General features: G+C 42.0%; 1 protein-coding gene and 1 non-coding gene across 2 annotated transcripts in view; one reads left to right on the top strand and one right to left on the bottom strand.

Moving 5' to 3' along the window:
* cttnbp2 (cortactin binding protein 2) overlaps positions 1 to 19464 on the top strand; it is a 106886-nt gene that overhangs the window by 48134 nt on the left and 39288 nt on the right. Inside the window, exons 6-14 of the mRNA XM_041038621.1 lie at positions 2054 to 2153; positions 4241 to 4391; positions 5747 to 5950; positions 6764 to 6881; positions 7074 to 7364; positions 10510 to 10605; positions 13113 to 13192; positions 13981 to 14067; positions 14730 to 14829. Of these exons, the coding sequence (XP_040894555.1) occupies positions 2054 to 2153; positions 4241 to 4391; positions 5747 to 5950; positions 6764 to 6881; positions 7074 to 7364; positions 10510 to 10605; positions 13113 to 13192; positions 13981 to 14067; positions 14730 to 14829 (1227 nt within the window). The remainder of the gene's footprint in view (positions 1 to 2053; positions 2154 to 4240; positions 4392 to 5746; positions 5951 to 6763; positions 6882 to 7073; positions 7365 to 10509; positions 10606 to 13112; positions 13193 to 13980; positions 14068 to 14729; positions 14830 to 19464) is intronic.
* On the bottom strand, positions 9054 to 9132 carry trnal-caa. The gene has a single exon. It is a non-coding gene; the product is annotated as a tRNA-Leu (tRNA).

Raw genomic sequence — 19464 nt, 5'->3', positions numbered from 1 at the left:
AAGGAAACATGTCGTGAACTTGCATCTCGTTCGAGTGGAGCTGGCGACAGATCAAGTCAGAGATAATAAAAAGGCTTCAGAGAGGTTTAATGATTCTGTGTGACTGAATGGTGATCTACAGTATGTTTAATGTTTTTATTTGGCCACTTAAAGTTAGTCAGGTTACTAACCTGCAAAAAAAAACTAAATAGCTAAAAGGTAAAACTGATTGTAAAGACTTGGCACAGCTTTGCCAGGCACTTACTGTTCTATGCAAAATAGTTTTACGTATTTTGTCAATTTTTTAAGTGAATAGAAGTGAATACATCCCCTACAGCAAACAAACTCTGAGAGATAGCCTTTAATGTTGAACGTCTTGGAAATGCTCATATCTCAGTGTCTGTTTGTTGGAGAAGTTGTATTTACCTCACTTCACTGCAAAAATACACAAAATATGGAGGTTTCCTGTGGGTACGTAAACAACTGCACACATCAGCACGTGCGCTTTGCTGCTGCGTGAAGATTCAGCGAGAGGACAAAGACCTGGTGCTGATAAACGCTCTACATGTGCTGTAATTGCATGAGCTGCTGCTGATCCCATTATGTTGGCTGCCATTAAATGAGATGGACTGTCATGTCAGGGCTGTAACCTCAGCATGGATCTCCACTACACACTCGCACACACGGAATATTTAATGCATATAGAGCCATGTCTCACACACACACACACACACACACACTGCAGGTCTATCAGGGTGTGTTGTCCTGCTGAGATGTTTAGTTACACTGTCAGTCGAGGAGTGTTGATCCATGAACACGACTAATGCAGCTGAAGGACAGCTGTACTGAAGGGCTTATAGGTGGGTCCACACAGCAGACGGGACACACACACTCACACAAATGCACAAACACATATACAGAGCTTAGACCTCTGCCCATCAATATTTCATTGCCCTTTTTTTTCCTCTCATCTCATCCGATTGTTTGAGCCACGTTTACGTCTCTTCCTCCACTGTTTCTTTAATGTAAACGTACATTTCCGAAGCCAACGGACATAAGTTTAAACGTTTAAACCACACGTTCTGTAGATGTTTGAGTGCTTGATGTGAAAGCATGAAATACCACAGACCTTCCCATAATGACAGAGGGATGTATTTACCTCAGAGAATATCAGGCTGTTCTTACTGAGGCTTGATGCACTGGTTCTCCAGTGTTCTTGTGCCTGATTGCATTTGCCAGTTTTTATACGCAGAATATGTGACACTATTTTTGTAGTCATGTGCTGGAGAGAGCTGAGGCCCTGCTCCACTTCTGGTTTAGCCTCTGTTCTCTGTGTTTCTTTCATCACTCACTTTCTGAAACATTGGAGCATTTTAATGGGCTTTCCTGTCCATATTCTTAGATAAATGGAGACTCTACAGTTGTAGTGGAGAGTAAAATTTGAACAACTTGTCATTTTAACAAAGACAAAAGACCAATTCTGTGGCTGAGGCTCATGGGAAATGTAGTAGGGGGAAGGCAGAGGCAATTACTGTTGATTTATCTTTGTTGTTTAGGGCTGAGCAGGAGCTGAGGATTTGCTGCTCGTTCCAGGAGAGGGTACTGCTGTGTTTCAGAATACTGGACAGAAACAGACAAAGCTAATTATCTTGTTTAATTTGATGGAAGAAACCTGTCGTGAGAAAATGCATCATCTGACTGAATCTTCATAAAACCCTGAAGTAACTTTTCTAACTTTACATTGAATAATAGCAGCGTATGTTGGTATGTTAGGTGATTCATAAAAAGCTCAGATGACACTGACATTTTTTTTTTTTTTGAGATCGTTGCCCACAGTAACACACCTACTACACCATCTGCTGTATCCATGGCAACAAGATAAACTGGTCGTATGTTTGTGGTCATTTACTCTGAGATGCTGTTGTGGTTTTTATGATGTTTTAGACGTCATATAATGATCGTGTTTTGTTAACACATCTGCTTTTACAGATCTTCATTCATGTTTCAGGGTGTGGAACAGCAGGCCGCTGCATTAACACGTTCTCTTCCTCTCTTTCTGCCATTTCTCTGTCAGAGTGCGTGAAGCTGCTGCTGTTTTCGGGATCGCCTGCTGATGTTTTCGATGAAAATGGATTTACATCTTTACACTTTGCTGCCGCGCACGGCCACAGCAGGTGAGTGAGCACACACAGGTCTTCCTTGTGTACTGTGAGGCTCCTCTGGACCTGACACACACACACACACACTCCACAGGTGATTTTATGACTTGTGATAACATTGTATTGATTTACAGTCATTCCCTGAAGGTTTATCCTAACCATGATCACTACATGCCCAACCCCAACTCTAACTTTAACCTTAATATGTCTGTGAAGATTCTCAGTCCAGGTACCTTCCTCTTGCTTTTGAAGAAACTTAACCTTAATCTAAATATAGCCATTGAAGCTGGGGCTGCCACAATTCTGTCAGTTTTTTTTTTTTTTAATCAGTTGATATAATCAGATTGCTTGTTTTGTCTCAACAGTCTGAAAGTCTTACCCTCAGAACACACTGTTAACTCACATCAGCCCCAGAATCACAGTACACGTTAGAGAGTCTGATGTTATCACAGCAGTTTGTGTTTTCAATTGATGACTCGTCACACGTGTTTTCCTGCGAGACAAGCACAGCTCTCCCATGTGTGAAATATGACCGTCAGGCTGATGCCGGCAACCACGCTGGGTTTCAGCACCAGATGAAATGCCAGCATGTCTGCTCGGTACCATCACCACACCAGTTTCAGTGGGGCCCTGATGGCTGTGTGGCACACATACATACATATATACACACACACACACACACACACACACACACACACACACACACACACACACACACACACACACACACACACACACACACACACACACACAGACTGTCAGGTTGAGACGAGCTCTGCATCAGCAGGGGGTGATTTCCCACAGCTAAAATAAACCCAGTTCAGCAGTGAGACTGGGCCCTTAAAGTTTGCAGCTTTCATTTCTGCTGATCAGTGGTTTCTCCTCCTCAAACATCACCCAAGTTTGCACCATTAATTATTAACAATGAAGGAAACATCTGCTGCTTCACGACACATACTGTCAGTGCTGATCGTTTGATGATTGATCCTGACGTATTGGCAGGATGAACCCCAAGCCCAGCAGCTAGAGAGGCTCTTTCAGCCACTGTGGGGTGTGTGTGTTTGTGTGTGTGTGTGTGTGTCTGTGCTTGCCAAAAAACACACGATGCCCAGGACCAGCTGGGGAATGTGCAGTGTTGTAATATCTGATCACAGTGTTATTTATAGAGTGGGTTTATCCAAAGGCATGCTGTCTCTCTCTCTCACACAGACACACACACGCACAGACACACACACGGTTTGAGAGTTTATTTTATGGGTTAACTGGTTTTTCGGTGGTTGTGACTCACTGGTCGTGGTGGCAGACAGGATCAGTTTTCCTCAGATGATCTGGGCTTCAGTCATTCTCTGCTTCACCACTGGTGGAGGCCTGATTGATGACTGTCTCTGAACAGGTGCTGAACTTTACTCTGTGTGTGTGTGTGTGTGTGTGTGTGTGGGTGTGTGGGTGTGTGTGTTTGTGTTTATTCATTGCCCTTATTACTTTGTCTCTAGGTATGCACATTTGCATGTAGATTCCAGGTGTGTGTATGTATGAAACGTGTATATGTGTCATATTAAGTTTGTTTTATACATTTTATGCACTAATAATTATCTTTTTTGAAAGATCCCTGGTTATTACAATGTTGATGACAGTTAGAGAACATATAAGATGACTGTAACAGTTCATCTCAAATGAAGCAGTAATAATTATTATAAAGTAAAACACAAATACAGCTAAATATATTAAACTTAAAATCCCATAAATGAAGGTCAAACATTTCTAAACATGCACCTCATAAAACATTTATTGCTTCAGCTCTGGTTCTTTATCCATCTGCCAACGTGTAAACTGATACAGCTTCATGTGAGATAAACCAATATGAATTTTTTTTATCTTGATCCCAATTGAAATATTTTTTCTTTGAATTCAGTAAAAATAAAAATGTAAAAGTGAAAAGTGAAAAGCCCAAGTGTTTACAACTACGCTAACATCTACCCTGATATACTGGACTCTTAGCTCATCCTCCCCCTGTATATATGGGTTAATACCGTCTTTGTATAGATGTATTTATATGTACCACAGTACACATGTGTTGGTAACATCACCCGTCCTCCCTCCAGCTGCGTGGAGGCGCTTCTGGCTTCAGGAGCTGCTGTGGATGTGGCGGCGGCAGGAGGACAGACCCCCCTCTTCCTGGCCTGTGAGGCAGGACGGTTGGACTGTGTCCGGGTCCTGCTGCGCGCTGGAGCCGATCGCTCGCGCACCACCACGGTGAGTCTGCGCCACCATACTGGTAACTGGCAGTGCATTTACAGTGCTGCAGAAGATGTAAACATCAGGAAATGAATTTTATTGACATGGCACAACAGGTAAAACATGTTAAAACATGTCCCCCGTGAATAACATTGATGTTTGGTTCTAAAAAATGGAGCTTATTACATTTTGATACCAAATTTTTTAGTTTTATAGATTTAGATTTTCTGTCATGGTGCAAGTGTGTTTTCACACTTTATTTAAATCCATTTTTAAAGATGAAAATATCAGGGAGAAACTGAATTTCTTCATAAAAACCAACAAAACGGTTTCTCACGTTTTGCCGCTCTTCACTGTTTCACGCTCAGCCTGCTTCACATAAAGGATTTAACTGTTCTTAGGGGTTTTGTTGGTCTGATTGGTGAAAGCTCATTGATGTATGGGGCTTCTTGGGTCTCCATGGTAACCATAGGGTGCTGTTAGTTGCCGTGGCAGCATGTGACGAACCCCTATATTTAGTTACCTGCTTTGTTCTACATTTAGCCTGGCTTCCCTGCTGAGCCAGAGAGCTGCCAAAGTCTCTATAGCATATCCGACCTCCTGAGCACAGAGGTATTTTTAGACACCGGAAAATGTTGGGCAGTGTGTTGGGTCAAATGTAATGATTTAACATGGAGGAGGAGGAGTTCTAAACTGGGTGAAGAGAGTACAGTCTGAATGTGCCGTACAATCAGGGCCCATTAGTTTCAGTTATTAGTTCATGTCTTGGTCCTTTTGGTCCTTTCATAGTAAACTGAGTGTTTTTGGGCTGTGGACTGTTGGTCAAACAAAGTAAGATAATTAAATATGTCACTTTATTATGTACTCTGTGCATTATTTTATTGTCCAACATTAATAGGCCTAACAATTAATTTGTTTAATTGATAATTAAAGATTAAACATGACCCTTCATGGGACATAAGTGGACAGTCCTCAGCCTTTCTTGACTTGCAGTCAAATTATTGCATGACGATCTTCCCAGAGAGAAAGAAGGAGCAAAATCACATTAGTTCCACTTTCCACAAACATGTAGAGCTGAAATGATTAGTCAGTTAGTCAGTTAGAGGATGAACGGAAAATTAATCGGACGATCAAACCTTCTTTAGTTCTGGATTCCTAAATTCTTGGCATTTCTCTCGTATATTTGAGTTTTGCACTGAGTCAAACAGAACTTCACTGTTTTCTGACATTAAATTGACCAAATGATTAATGAGTCAATCATGAAAAAGGCCTTTCAGACATGATTGAGACCAAAGGTTCTAATGGACTCTGTCATTTAAAGAGTGAACCTCAGTCAGACGTTTGTGTAAGCTCTCTCTGTTACCTCTCTGCAGGACGGCTGCACAGCTCTCCATGCGGCGGTGCGCTCAGGACACGTGGACACGCTGCGTCTCCTCCTCTGCCACCTGCCTCAGGGTGATGACCCCACTGTGACCCCTGACCCCTCCGGCACCCTGGCACTGCCTGCTGCCCTGCTGAACCAGGCCAACAGTGACGGCTGGACGGCCGCACACATGGCTGCTGCCCTGGGCCTCAAGGTGAGAATGATACTCTAGAAAATGTGATTACAATGAATGAACCATGTTTAATGCACAAGGGCTTGCTCACAGGGTTGTAACCACACGTCTGCAGAACTCTGAAGAACCTTTCAGCCTCTTTTAGCTCATTGTTTTGGCCTCAGGGAACCTTTACTGTAAGCTGCTGGATGTGTAAATAGCCAGTTGCTCTCTAACGTGGTGGTAATAACTTTGTAAAGTGATGATGCATCAGGCCTGTGTCTCTCTCTGCTTATGTTGGAGCTCGAAACAGATTGTCAGCTTTAACCTCAGCAGCTCTGTAATAACTCAGCCTCCTGCTTTCACTATTAATCTGCTGCTGTTCTACAGTTACGCTCTCATGTTAAAATGGTTCCGCCCTTTGTGTGCATTTGTGCACAGTGCACTGACTCTCTGCCGACACTTCAGCTCATCCTTAGTCCACTATATCTTCCACTAATGTCCAGCCCTGCCATCGGTCTCCACAGCGGCAGGCTGATGGGACGGCTGACCTTGCTGGCTGGAAACGTCCCGCTCAGCTTAAACAAATGCAGGAGACACCAGACTAGACTCGAGTGAGGGGCTGACTGGAATATAAATCAGCACCACTTATTGATACGTGGTTTCATAACACACAGGAGCTTGTGTTCTGGAAATGCTCGTGCATGTGGAAACACACCCTTTGTTAAGTTCACACAAGCACGGTTTACTCACACGTGACGAGTCCCAACAGGAGTTTTTTGTCTTGTTCTCATATTGTTTTGTGATTGTAACCTGTATGTGTCTGTATGTGTGTGTGTGTCTCTGTGTGTGTAGGATTGTCTGGAGGTGCTGTGCAGCCACAGCGAACAGGACATTGAGAGGAGAGACAAATGCAATCGCACTATTCATGATGTGGCAACTGATGACTGCAAAGATCTACTTGAAAACCTCCGTGAGTGGCCTCCTGTGTGAGTGTGTGTCTGTCTGTGTGTCTGTGTGGGAGCGAGGTGAGTTTTACGCCGTAAAATGAATTCAGCTTTTTGAAACATGAGCAGTCTGACGATCACAGAGTTTACAAAGCAAAGATGGACGTCCACATGCTGAGATCACAGCGTCTCTCAGTCTCCCATTTCCTCTCCTCCAGACTCGTACCGGGTCCTGGTGCGTCTCCAGTGTTCAGGTGGAGGAGGAGCAGGGTCCATGTGTCCTGTAGAGGCCCTGGAGGAGGAGGCGAAGGGCGGCACCAGCAGCCAGTTGGTGCTGTGCAGAGTGTCGGTGGACCGATCGATGCGCTGGGCTCAGCTGGGCTCCGCCCTCAGTCACGCCTTCACCTCCCACCTCCACGTCCTCTGTGGAGATTCTCAGACAGCCAGGGAGGAGACGCAACGCCCCCCGCTCGGCCTCTGTCCCACCAGTATTGCCTCCATCCTTATCGGTGAGGAGATGGATTTTTCTATTTTTCTCCTCAATCATTTCCTCTTTTTTCCCCATTCGACCTTTCTTGCATCTGTCCTTCCTTTCCTACATACCAGCCTCATACACTCTTCTCTAATAATCCTGCCCTCTGCCTCACCTCTTTTCTCCCATCCTTCCCTCTTTTCTCATTTCTTCTTTCTTGGTGGCATCAGTTCAGCAGTGTCCCCGCAGCCTGGGACAGAAAAGACAGATAGTGACGTTTTACATTTGAGCAGCTCCTCTTTTCTGTCTGTTGATGTCTGAGTCTTTTGGTGTTACAGTCCAGAGCACCTGAATGTGACACAGAGCAGGATCAGGTGTAGCCTGTTGGCAGGTGCCGCTCTTGTTCCCCCGTTGTTGCCTCTCCCTCTGTTTAACTACAGGTTTATGTTGTCCGTCCATGGGTTTTTGTTTTGCTGATATTCACTGTGTCACACACACGCAACACCGTTTTTCTTCTTCTTTGAATCGTTAAATAATGAATCTGTAGGAACATGTGCAGAGTGTAGACCTCTTTTTTTCAGGTGATCAGATGTCATCAGTGTGTCGTTGGTTCTCCTCTTCCAGAGGCTGGTTTAGAGAGTGTGTGTGTGTGTGTGTGTGTGTGTGTGTGTGTGTGTGTGTGTGTGTGTGTGTGTGTGTGTGTGTGTGTGTGTGTGTGTGTGTGTGTTGCAGTGCAGGTCTGTCTGAGTGCCAGGGTGATAAGAAGGAAATCGATGTCCTCTGTCTGTCCTCAGGACCACTGCTTTCGTCTCCACTGTTTGTCTGTTGATACTTCCTGGTATCACATGTTCACTGTCTCTCACACTGTTACTGTCTTTACACACAACAGCAAGGAAAGAGTCTGGTGCGTTAGTGTGTGTGTGTGTGTGTGCGTGTGTGCGTGCGGGATGATGAAAGCAAACACTAGCAGAGGAGGAATGAATAATGGATGAGATTGGGTGAGAAAAGGGGGGATGAAGGGGAGGAAGATGCCAATTTAGGAGAGAATGTCTGTCCTCCGTGTCGGCCGGGATCAAGCTGCAGACACGCACGCACGCGCACACGCACACGCACACACACACACACACACACACACACACACACACACACACAGTGTTTGGTGTCTGGCTTTGTGTCTGCGTACGTGTCTCATCTGCATATATTCCTCATTTCCCTGTGTGTTTTGTGCGTGTTGCTCAGTTTTCGTGTTCGATTGGCTGAGTCTGATGGAAGCCTTTTGACAGCTCCACAGTCTCTTACAGCTGCTTCTTAACCCCGCAGTGAATTCATTATTTATTTGGTCGGTGAAAAATGAAGCCAAACTTTTGATATGTGACTTTATTTCACCAGTAAAATCAGTCACAGTGATTAAAAATCTGTTTAACATAAAGGTGCTAGAACATTATACATGCAGATGACAGAACATACAGATTTAGCAGGTTAATCGCTGTGTAATATAATATAATTGTTAGTTGGAGCTCAAAACACACATCACAGAATTAGAATGAAAGATGAAATAATTAAGGATGGATTACATTTAGTCTCCGTGGGCTCCAGGAGACCATGTCATGTCATCATCTGCCGCTTATCTGGGTCCAGGCCCAGGTCACAGGGGCGACTGCCACCCAGTCCACAATGCACCGAAGTCCGATGGCACCTCCACGGGTGGTGAGCCCATGGGAGGTGGTGCCGCCCAGAGTGGGGTTCAAACCCACGACCCTGAGAGATTGAGTCTCATGCTCTACCAACTGAGCTAAACGGGCGGCTCCAGGAGACCAAATGATCATTATTTTAATGGATGATGCAAGTGATGGCTAGTGTCTGTGTGTGTGTCAGCAGCCTCTGACAGCATCATGGCCGTTCTCCACACTCTGCTGTCACTTAAAAATGTTCTGCTCTTGTGCTGCATTTGCACAGTAAAAAGTTACTTTTAAAGTTAAAAGTTCATTTTTCATAAAGCTGGACACCCAATTAGTGAGACAAAGCTCAACCTTTGTCGTTTGTCTCGTGTGGGATGAAACTGAAGTGCAGCAATGGTTTTGTGAGTCTGCAGAACAAATGGGGGACTTCTGTCAGCGCGTTGGAATTAAACCCCCTCTGCTGGAACTTTTGCTACTTTAATGAACTGAGTGTGAAGCCGCCCATCTCCCTTCAAACTGCTGGTTAAAGTCATCTGTCTTTGAGCTCCTCAGTCAAATTGCCAAATGGCCTCTTTAATTTCCCCGGTGTTGCTGTCCACAGAACAAAGCCGGCAAAGTTTAAGGCTCCACGGTGACTTTTTTGGTTCATCTTTTAAATTTTGCGAGCTCTGTAGCTGTAACATCCTTCACACAATTAGATTAATGTAAAATCCTTTGAAGCACCTGTTCTGATCTACGGGGCAGTACAACAGTCGTAGCATCACACAGGAAGTGTTTTTGCTTCTAATGAAAATAAAAGACTCAGTTTTATTCATCGTGTTTATGTCATTAGACAAACTGCAGTTGCAGGTTTGTCCGTTTCGTCTCTAAGCAAACAAAATATCCTGAGTGGTGAGACGTGTGCACACAGCGATGTAGCACCGAGCTACGATGGTTTCTTCCAATTATCCTGTGATGCAGATGCTTTTACACCTCAAAGTTGTACAAGTATAATTCTTATCTCAGATTATAGGCAAAAAAAATCTGAGTGTGGATACAACCTGTGCAAACCGTTCATGTCAAGCACTAAACAAAACCCACACAGACATACCTGCTGCTGATAGACGGTAAACAACGTGTCTTGTTTTGTCTAAGTTGTCTTGCGGTTGTGAGACAGTGCTGTTGAAAGCAGGGACTATTTTGTCGTGTGTGTTCAAGTGGTTGTGGGAAGGTTGGGAAAAAAACACTTCTCCCTCTCACAGTATATCATTGTGTCCTGGTGTGATGTGTTTTGGGGTTTTTATGTTTTGGATTCTCTTGCCTCACTTACAGCAGAGGAGAAAGAATTTATTTTTTTTTGGTCTATAAATATTTTATCTCTGTAGGATTTAATCCAAAAACACTTTACCATTACCATTTGTTATGATGTATGTCTCTTTGTCTGTGACCTTTAAACTCATTTATACTCACAACAAGTGTGTGTACTGTCCTAACATGTCTCTGTCTCTGTCTTCACTCTTCCAGGAGATACTGAGTGGTTGCCAGGTCAGGAGCTGCCTTTATCCCCCTGGGACCTGGTCAGAAAGCCTCTGAGCCAGTGCATCACCATCCGCCTCAAAGGTACAAAACTGGCAGCCTGAGTGTGTGTTCATTCAGCAGCACCGAGCCAAAACCAGAATCAGAGCTTCCATCACTGATAAGCAAAAGCCATTTGGTGGATGAAAGGGCCTTACAAATCAGTTTGGATGCATTTGCAGCGTGGGCAGTCATGTACCGGGATCTGCCTGCTGAGCCACACTGCAGGAAGGAAAAGTAATGCCAGGACGTTTTTACAGAAATGTTGATTTAATAATGTTCTAATGTGTTCCTAATGTCTTAATCTGAAGTAAATCTGAATCAATACATAACTGTCATTGATCAAATTACAACAATAGCCCCACTCATGTGACATAGAGCAGGTCTGTAAGTTTTGGTATCACCTGACTTAACAGGAAAAAAAAAATAAAATCAGTTGGGTCTTAAAACTTGTTCTGCAACAAAACGAAGGTTTCAAAATAAAAGCGCTGCAACTTCAAAATATCAAAACAGATCCATCGTCATAATGAGGCGCAGGTCGTTTGCTGCTCCTCCAGTACTTGCAGAAAATGAGGAGGGTATGACTCATGTTAGTTATAAGTGACTGTAAAATCAGACATCCCTCCATCCTGAGCTGGGTTCACACAGGCCTGTGTTTCTCCAACACAGGCCTGGGAGGGTGGCGGGGGGTAATCCATGATAACATCAAACCAAATCACTGAAACCACCTGATGATGATAATACACCACACTGAGGATACGCTGCTCTGTTTTATCTTGAGCATTGATCTGTTATATGATGTGAGGGTTTTCAGTTACACTGGCACTTGATCGTTGATGGAATATACGAGCAGCATCGAAACGAAAGTAATCTGTGTTTCATGTGATTTTTAGAGACATAACTGGGGCCAGAAAAAGGTTGGACTCAGAACCAGAACAGTTTGTCAGATAACAGTGATTATAGATGAGTCACAGCAGCAGCTCTGAGCAGCAGACAGTCTCAGTCCACAGATACTGGACCAATCTTTCTTACTGTCTGCTGCTGCTTCTGTTTTGCTGCCTCCGTCCCTTGAATTGCTTTATCTGCTGTATTTCTCTTCCCAGCGAGTCAGGAAATAAAAAAAAAAAGACTGAACTTTTGTCTGGCGCCATGAAAAATCAGGGCGAGCAGCAGCCAAACGCTCCATCTCTCTCCACCTCCTCTCTTCACTCCATCATCAATCCATTTTCTCTCTCTCTGCGTCTTTCTCCGTCTCTGCCTTTGACTCATTTTCTCCGTATGAAGACGTCTCGTGTAGCGAGTGAGGGTGCATCTGTATGTAGGCTTGTGCTTGTTTGTATCTCTGTGTGTGTTTGCGTGTGAAGTCCTGACTCAGAGGTCCGTATCGAGCTGCCTGTCCCTCTGCCTAACGTCACTGTGCTGGCTTTGATCCAGGAAACGTCCTTCAGTTTTTACCCTCTGCTCGTTCAACGATCACAGATTTCAGTTGAAGAAAATCTATTAGTGGATGCTGTAACAGCTGTAATAAATTAATTAAGAGGCCATGTAAAAAAAAAAAAAGGGTTAGTGGATATTACTCACACCTATTAGATCGAGACATTTTGTGTTCTTCTCCTTCGTCTCATAGTTTCCTCAGATTCATACAAAGGCTCCTGCAAAGAACCATGTAAAGAGCACAGCAGGTTTGCTGAACATGGAACACTGCAAACAGTTCACAACATATATGGAATAAATAAAAACATGGATATCTATTTAGGGCTAAATGCAGCTGCTTTTTCAAGAAAATCAGTAACTACTCAACATAACAGAATAATGTCAAATAACTGTCAGAGTCTCAGTTTTCCCCAGAATTAGTGAAAAAAACTGCAAAATAAAACAAGCTGCAGAAAAATGTCCATCTTAGTCAGAGGACGGCCGTTAAACAGCAGAGATTCTGACAAGTTGACGCGCTTCAGCCCGTGATGGCGATGATGACTGTCTACAGACGCCGTGGGCGTGTGGTCTTACATAGAAAACAATGGAGGTGTTGACGAATATGAGACGTTGCTGATGTGTTGCCCTGTTGTTTTGGGAATCAGTGGGAAACAATTCCCAGTATCTGGACACTGAAGTACAAACTGGAAAGAGTTAAACAGTGTTTGCATTTGAAGGATGTAGTTTTACTGTGAGTCTTTGAGGAGGGATAAGTGTGTGTTTCCTGCTGTAATTCATCCTGCTCGCTGATATAAAGCACTAAGAGATATTAAGTGAATGAATAACCTCACTGCTCATTCTGCTGTAATTACCTGGCCATATCAGCGAAGTGCTTACGTTTTCTGCACTGTGAGCCGTTCGCTGAAAAGCATCCGAGGACGTTCAGCTGCTCAGTGTCATACGCTTTGAACCTGTGGTGTTTAAGTTTCTGGACTGTTAAAACTACAAGGGCACCTTAAGGTTCTTGGTTGTGATGTAACTGAAGCGTTGAAGCATCTCACAGTTTCTGACGCCGAGCATGTAAAGCAGAGCGGATCTCAGGATTTATGTGTGTGTGTGTGTGTGTGTTTCTTTGACAGGTCTGTCTGAGTCGTGTCTCGATGAGCTGGCTCTGGAATCTCTCTTCCCTCTGCCACTGCTGCACAACTACGTCCGCCTGGTATAACACACACAGACACACACACACACACAAAGGACAGCAAGGGATTGAGGGATTAGATGAGTAAGATGTTGAAAAACATGGAGGAAGCCAGAAGACTGCAGCAAGAGAATGATAACGAAAGAGGAGAGAGAGAGAGATGAAGTGAAAAAGGATGAAAGGAAACGGAGAGAGAGAGAGAGAGAGAGAGAGAGAGAGAGAGAGAAAGGATTAGAGCGCTCACACAGCTACACTGCCCCCTGCTGGCTGTGTCCAGAGAAGACATAAGAGAAAAGTTGATGGAAACCAATCAAGATTTACATTTTACAGGAGCAACATGACAGCACATGTAGATAAAAGAAACAGCAGTAACAGTACAGACTAATACGCTGGATTTGATCCTGTAGCCTGCAAATGTCCCACTTAAGCTTCCTTAAAAAGGCGAAATGTTAGTGACAGTTTGTGTTTGTGAAGCTGTGACCAAGTATTATTAACGCTGTTTTCTAAAGGTCAGCTTATCAATTCATCACTGTTATCACTGTTATGTAAGAGTGTTGGTAAAGCTGTTAAAGATACTATGAAGTCCAGCTAAGAGCTAACTTCTTCTTGCATAGTCAACATATCCAGCAACTAATTTATTCTCCTCTTAATAAAACTTCTCATTTTTTTGTTCATTATTATGTTACTTGTTATTTTAAGCGCTGAGTTGATGAGTGACTTTCAAAGATTGCAGCAGTAAAAAGCCCCTGATCATCTGCACCACATGTTCCCACCGCTGAAACAGTCAAGGTGTCTCTTTCTGTGTCCAGGTGGAACAGTATGGCAACCTCATCTTTCACGGGCTGGAAGGCAGCTGTCAGGAGTACATCGCCAATCTGGTTGCTCGCTGCATTAAGGTGCGTCCACCGATGCACAAACACTGATCCAGAGAGCTGCAGTCTCTGGATTTCGGGGGGGGGGGGGGGGGGGGGGCGGGGCTCCTGAATTTAAAATCAGAAGCCAGTTCCAGACCAGTGACTGGTGCATTTTATCCAGTCAGGTAAAAGAGTCATGTTGATGTCTCCCCAAAAGCAAGTTTATTCATTTCATTACCAGACCCCTGCAAGAGAGGTGAAACCTCCACCAGACTCCTTTAAAAGAGTGAAGCGTGGTGTTGTTGCACAGTGTGATGCAACACTTGTGAAACATACTGCAGGTCAGCCACCGGTCCAGTCCTGCTTCATTACAGTCTACAGGTCGGGGATTTGGCTCGAACAAGTCAGCAGTGATAAACCGATATTGATGGGGTTTTCATGTTTCTGATTTGGTTGAGTTAATAACAGTAAAACAGCATAAGACACAAAGCTGAGGAGGAAGGATGTTGGCTCTGCTCTCTTTGACAGCAGCATTGTGCCTGGAAAAGCCTGTTCTGCCCATTCAAATCATTCTCTTGCTCCATTTCTCCAGGCACATAGTAGTAGTAGATTTCCTTTGTTTCCATGACAACGTGCTCCCTTCTTACCTCTCTGTCTCTTCACTCACCCCCACCCCCCCGCCGTCCCTTCTTACCGTCTCTCAGTCCAATCAGGAAGCAGGGGGGCTTGGCTGTGACGTGGTGCGGGTGGAGGTGGAGGAAAGCCTGACCAAAGAGCAGCTGCTGGAGACTTTCATCGCCTGTGGTGAGAAAACAGACTCACACAGTTACACTTACACACACACACACACACTGACACAGATAGACTGCACAGGCACAGAATACACACGTTTCACGCAGCAGCAGCAGCAAGAGCACTGGGATTTTCAGTTGTATTGTTTTTGCATTCAGTACTTTAAAACTGAAACAATTAGTCATTTAATTGATGAGTTCCTTTGTTTAATTGTTTAAATGAAACAGCCAAAAAAATCCACTGGTTCCATCATCTGCTCTGTATCCAGATGTGAATATTTCCTGGTTTTCTTTTCGTCTTTTAACTTTGAAATGGAAACTGCACCATTAGCTGCCATTTTGATTAGTTGCCAGGGGCGGGCTGGCCATCAGGAGGTTCGGGAGGTTTCCCGAACGACCGGTCTGTTCCCGGCCAGAGGTTGGAACGTTTTTTTTACCCTATAAAATGCAGTATCAGTGTACCGCAGCAGCGTGTCCTTGCAGCCGCAGGTGGCACAGAGTGGAACGTAACCAGGGCAAGAGTTGTAGGTTTCAGCAGTGAGGATCACTTCCGCGTTTCTCGGCTGCTGCTGGGGGCTGGCTCCAGAAGTGAGCAATTATCCATTTACCCCCATGTTAAAATAGCCAACATTACAGCCTAAAAAAACATGTAATTTACACACTGTTACATTTTTGTGTTTTTGGGATCTATTGATCAGGGGCTGGCTGTTTATTTTAATCCTCAGAGTGTCATGAAACATCTCATAGTATACTAAGGCGTCAAAATATGCCGAAAAAAGTCATATTTTAGTAAGACCTCAAAATGTAATAAAAAATGTCATATGGCCATAAGGCCTCAAAATATGCCGAAAAAAGTCATACTTTAGTATGACCTCAAAATGTGCCAAAAAACGTCATAGTATAGTAAGGCATCAAAATGGGCGAAAAAAAAGTCATACTTTAGAATTACCTCAAAATGTGCCAAAAAACGTCATTGTATAGTATGGCATCAAAATGGGCCAAAAAAAGTCATACTTTAGTATGACCTCAAAATGTCATAAAAAACGTCATGGTATAGTAAGGCATCAAAATTGACCAAAAAAAGTCATACTTTAGTATGACCTCAAAATGTCATAAAAAACGTCACGGTATAATAAGGCATCAAAATCGGCCCAAAAAAGTCATACTTTAGTATGACCTCAAAATGTCATAAAAAAATCATAGTAAAGTAAGGCATCAAAATCGGCCAAAAAAAGTCATACTTTAGTATGACCTCAAAATGTGCCAAAAAACGTCATATTATAGTAAGGCATCAAAATCGGCCAAAAAAAGTCATACTTTAGAATGACCTCAAAATGTGCCAAAAAACGTCATAGTAAGGCATCAAAATCGGCCAAAAAAAGTCATACTTTAGTATGACCTCAAAATGTCTTAAAAAAACGTAACAGTATATTAAGGCATCAAAATCGGCCCAAAACAGTTATACTTTCTTATGACCTCAAAATGTCATAAACAACGTCATAGTACAGTAAGGCATCAAAATCGGCCCAAAAAAGTCATACTTTAGTGTGACCTCAAAGTGTCATAAAAAACATTGTAGTATAGTACCGCATCAGAATCTGCCAAAAAAAAGTCATACTTTAGTGTGACCTCCAAATGTCATAAAAAACGTCATAGTATAGTATGGCATTAAAATTGGCCAAAAAAAGTCATACTTTAGTATGACCTCAGAATGTCATAAAAAACGTCATAGTATAGTATGGCATCAAAATCGGCCCAAAAAAGTCATACTTTAGTATGACCTCAAAATGCCATAAAAAATGTCATAGTATAGTATTTTTATTTATTTGTTTATTTATTTGTTTATTTAAAAGGGACAGTGCATAGATCTCAGCCATGCCAGAGTTAGCTACCAGCTAACTCTGGCATGGCATCAAAATCGGCCAAAAAAAGTCATACTTTAGTATGACCTCAAAATGTGCCAAAAAACTTCATGGTATAGTATGGCATCAAAATCGGCCCAAAAAAGTCATACTTTAGCATGACCTCAAAATGTCATAAAAAACATCATAGTATAGTATGGCATCAAAATCGGCCAAAAAAAGTCATACTTTAGTATGACCTCAAAATGTCCTAAAAAACGTCATAGTATAGTATGGCACCAAAATGGGCCAAAAAATGTCATACTTTAGTATGACCTCAAAATGTCATAAAAATCGTCATAGTATAGTATGGCATCAAAATGGGCCAAAAAAACTCATACTTTAGTATGACCTTAAAATGTCATAAAAAACGTCATAGTATGGCATCAAAATGGGCCAAAAAAAGTCATACTTTAGTATGACCTCAAAATGTCCTAAAAAACGTCATAGTATAGTATGGCGTCAAAATCGAACAAAAAAAGTCAAAATTTTTTTTGACCTCAAAGTGTCATAAAAAACGTCATAGTATAGTAAGGCGTCAAAATCGGACAAAAAAAGTCAAAATTTTTTTTGACCTCAAAATGTCATAAAAAACGTCATAGTATAGTATGGCGTCAAAATCGACCAAAAAAAGTCAAACTTTAATATGACCTCAAAATGTCATATAAAACGTAATAGTACAGTATGGCATCAAAATCGGCCAAAAAAAGTCAAACTTTAATATGACCTCAAAATGTCATAAAAAACGTAATAGTATAGTATGGCATCAAAATGGCCCAAAAAAGTCATACTTTAGTATGACCTCAAAATGTCATGAAAAAATGTCATAGTATAGTTTGGCATCAAAATGGGCCAAAAAAAGTCATACTTTAGTATGACCTCAAAATGTCATAAAAAACGTCATAGTATAGTATGGCATCAAAATGGGCCAAAAAATGTCATACTTTAGTATGACCTCAAAATGTCATAAAAATCGTCATAGTATAGTATGGCATCAAAATCGACCAAAAAAAGTCAAACTTTAACAGGACCTCAAAGTGTCCTAAAAAACGTCATAGTATAGTAAGGCGTCAAAATCGGCCAAAAAAAGTCAAAAATTTTTTTGACCTCCAAAAGTCCTAAAAAACGTCATAGTATAGTATGGCGTCAAAATCGGAAAAAAAAAGTCAAAAATTTTTTTGACCTCAAAGTGTCCTAAAAAACATCATAGTATAGTATGGCGTCAAAATCGAACAAAAAAGTCAAAAAAAATTTTGACCTCAAAGTGTCATAAAAAACTTCATAGTATAGTATGGCGTCAAAATCGGACAAAAAAAGTCAAAATTTTTTTTGACCTCAAAATGTCCTAAAAAACGTCATAGTATAGTATGGCGTCAAAATTGGCCATAAAAAGTCAAAAAAATTTTTGACCTCCAAAAGTCATAAAAAACGTCATAGTATAGTAAGGCGTCAAAATCGGCCAAAAAAAGTCAAAAAAATTTTTGACCTCCAAAAGTCATAAAAAATGTCATAGTATAGTATGGCGTCAAAATGGGCCAATAAAAGTCATACTTTAGTATGATCTCAAAAAGTGCCAAAAAACGTCATAGTATAGTATGGCATCAAAATGGGCCAAAAAAAGTCATACTTTAGTATGACCTCAAAATGTCATGAAAAACGTCATAGTATAGTATGGCATCAAAATGGGCCAAAAAAAGTCATACTTTAGTATGACCTCAAAATGTTCCAGAAAACGTCATAGTATTTTAAGGCATCAAAATCTGCCAAAAAAATTCATACTTTAGAATCAGAATCAAAATCAGCTTTATTCGGCAACTACGCACACATACAAGGAATTTTTTGCCAGCAGTTTTTTTCTCTCTAGTGGTAGAAACCAAAACAAAAAAGAAACAAATCTACATACAATATTTTCAAATATACAAATATACAAATATTTAATATACATGAAACATGAAATTCGTACCTGTCCAATCGTGATTGGATTGAAGGGGTTGGAATATAAATAAAATAAATATAAGAATAAAATAAGACAAAATAAAATAAAATGAAATGAAGTATGCAATATGTAAGTTATGTGTTAACTGTACCGTTCAGTATATTGACTGCTGTGGCGAAGAAGCTATTCCGGTGTCGGCTTGTTCTGGTCTGGAGGGCTCTGAGGCACCTCCCTGATGAGAGCAGTTCAAACAGTCTATGTGCGGGGTGAGAGGAGTCCATCATGATGTTCCCTGCCCTGTTTCACGTCCTGGAGGAGTAGAAGTCCTGGATAGAGGGCAGGGGGACACCAATGATACGCTCAGCAGTCCTCACAGTGCGCTGCAGTCTGATCTTGTCCTGCTTAGTTGCAGCTCCGAACCACACAGTTATGGAGGTGCACAGTACGGAATCGATGACTGCTGTGTAGAACAACCTCAAAATGTCGTAAAAAATGTCATAGTTTAGTATGGCATCAAAATGGGCCAAAAAAAGTCATACTTTAGTATGACCTCAAAATGTCATAAAAAATGTCATAGTATAGTATGGCATCAAAATGGGCCAAAAAAAGTCATACTTTTGTATGACCTCAAAATGTGCCAAAAAACGTCATAGTATAGTATGGCATCAAAATCGACAAAAAAAAGTCAAACTTTAATATGACCTCAAAATGTCATAAAAAACGTAATAGTATAGTTTGGCATCAAAATCGGCCAAAAAAAGTCATACTTTAGTATGACCTCAAAATGTCATAAAAAACGTCATACTATAGT

This window comes from Toxotes jaculatrix, chromosome 5, assembly GCF_017976425.1.
Source record: "Toxotes jaculatrix isolate fToxJac2 chromosome 5, fToxJac2.pri, whole genome shotgun sequence".
Taxonomy (NCBI): domain Eukaryota; kingdom Metazoa; phylum Chordata; class Actinopteri; family Toxotidae; genus Toxotes; species Toxotes jaculatrix.
The sequence above is the reverse complement of the archived record's forward strand: the minus strand, read 5'-3'. Positions and strand labels throughout refer to the sequence as shown.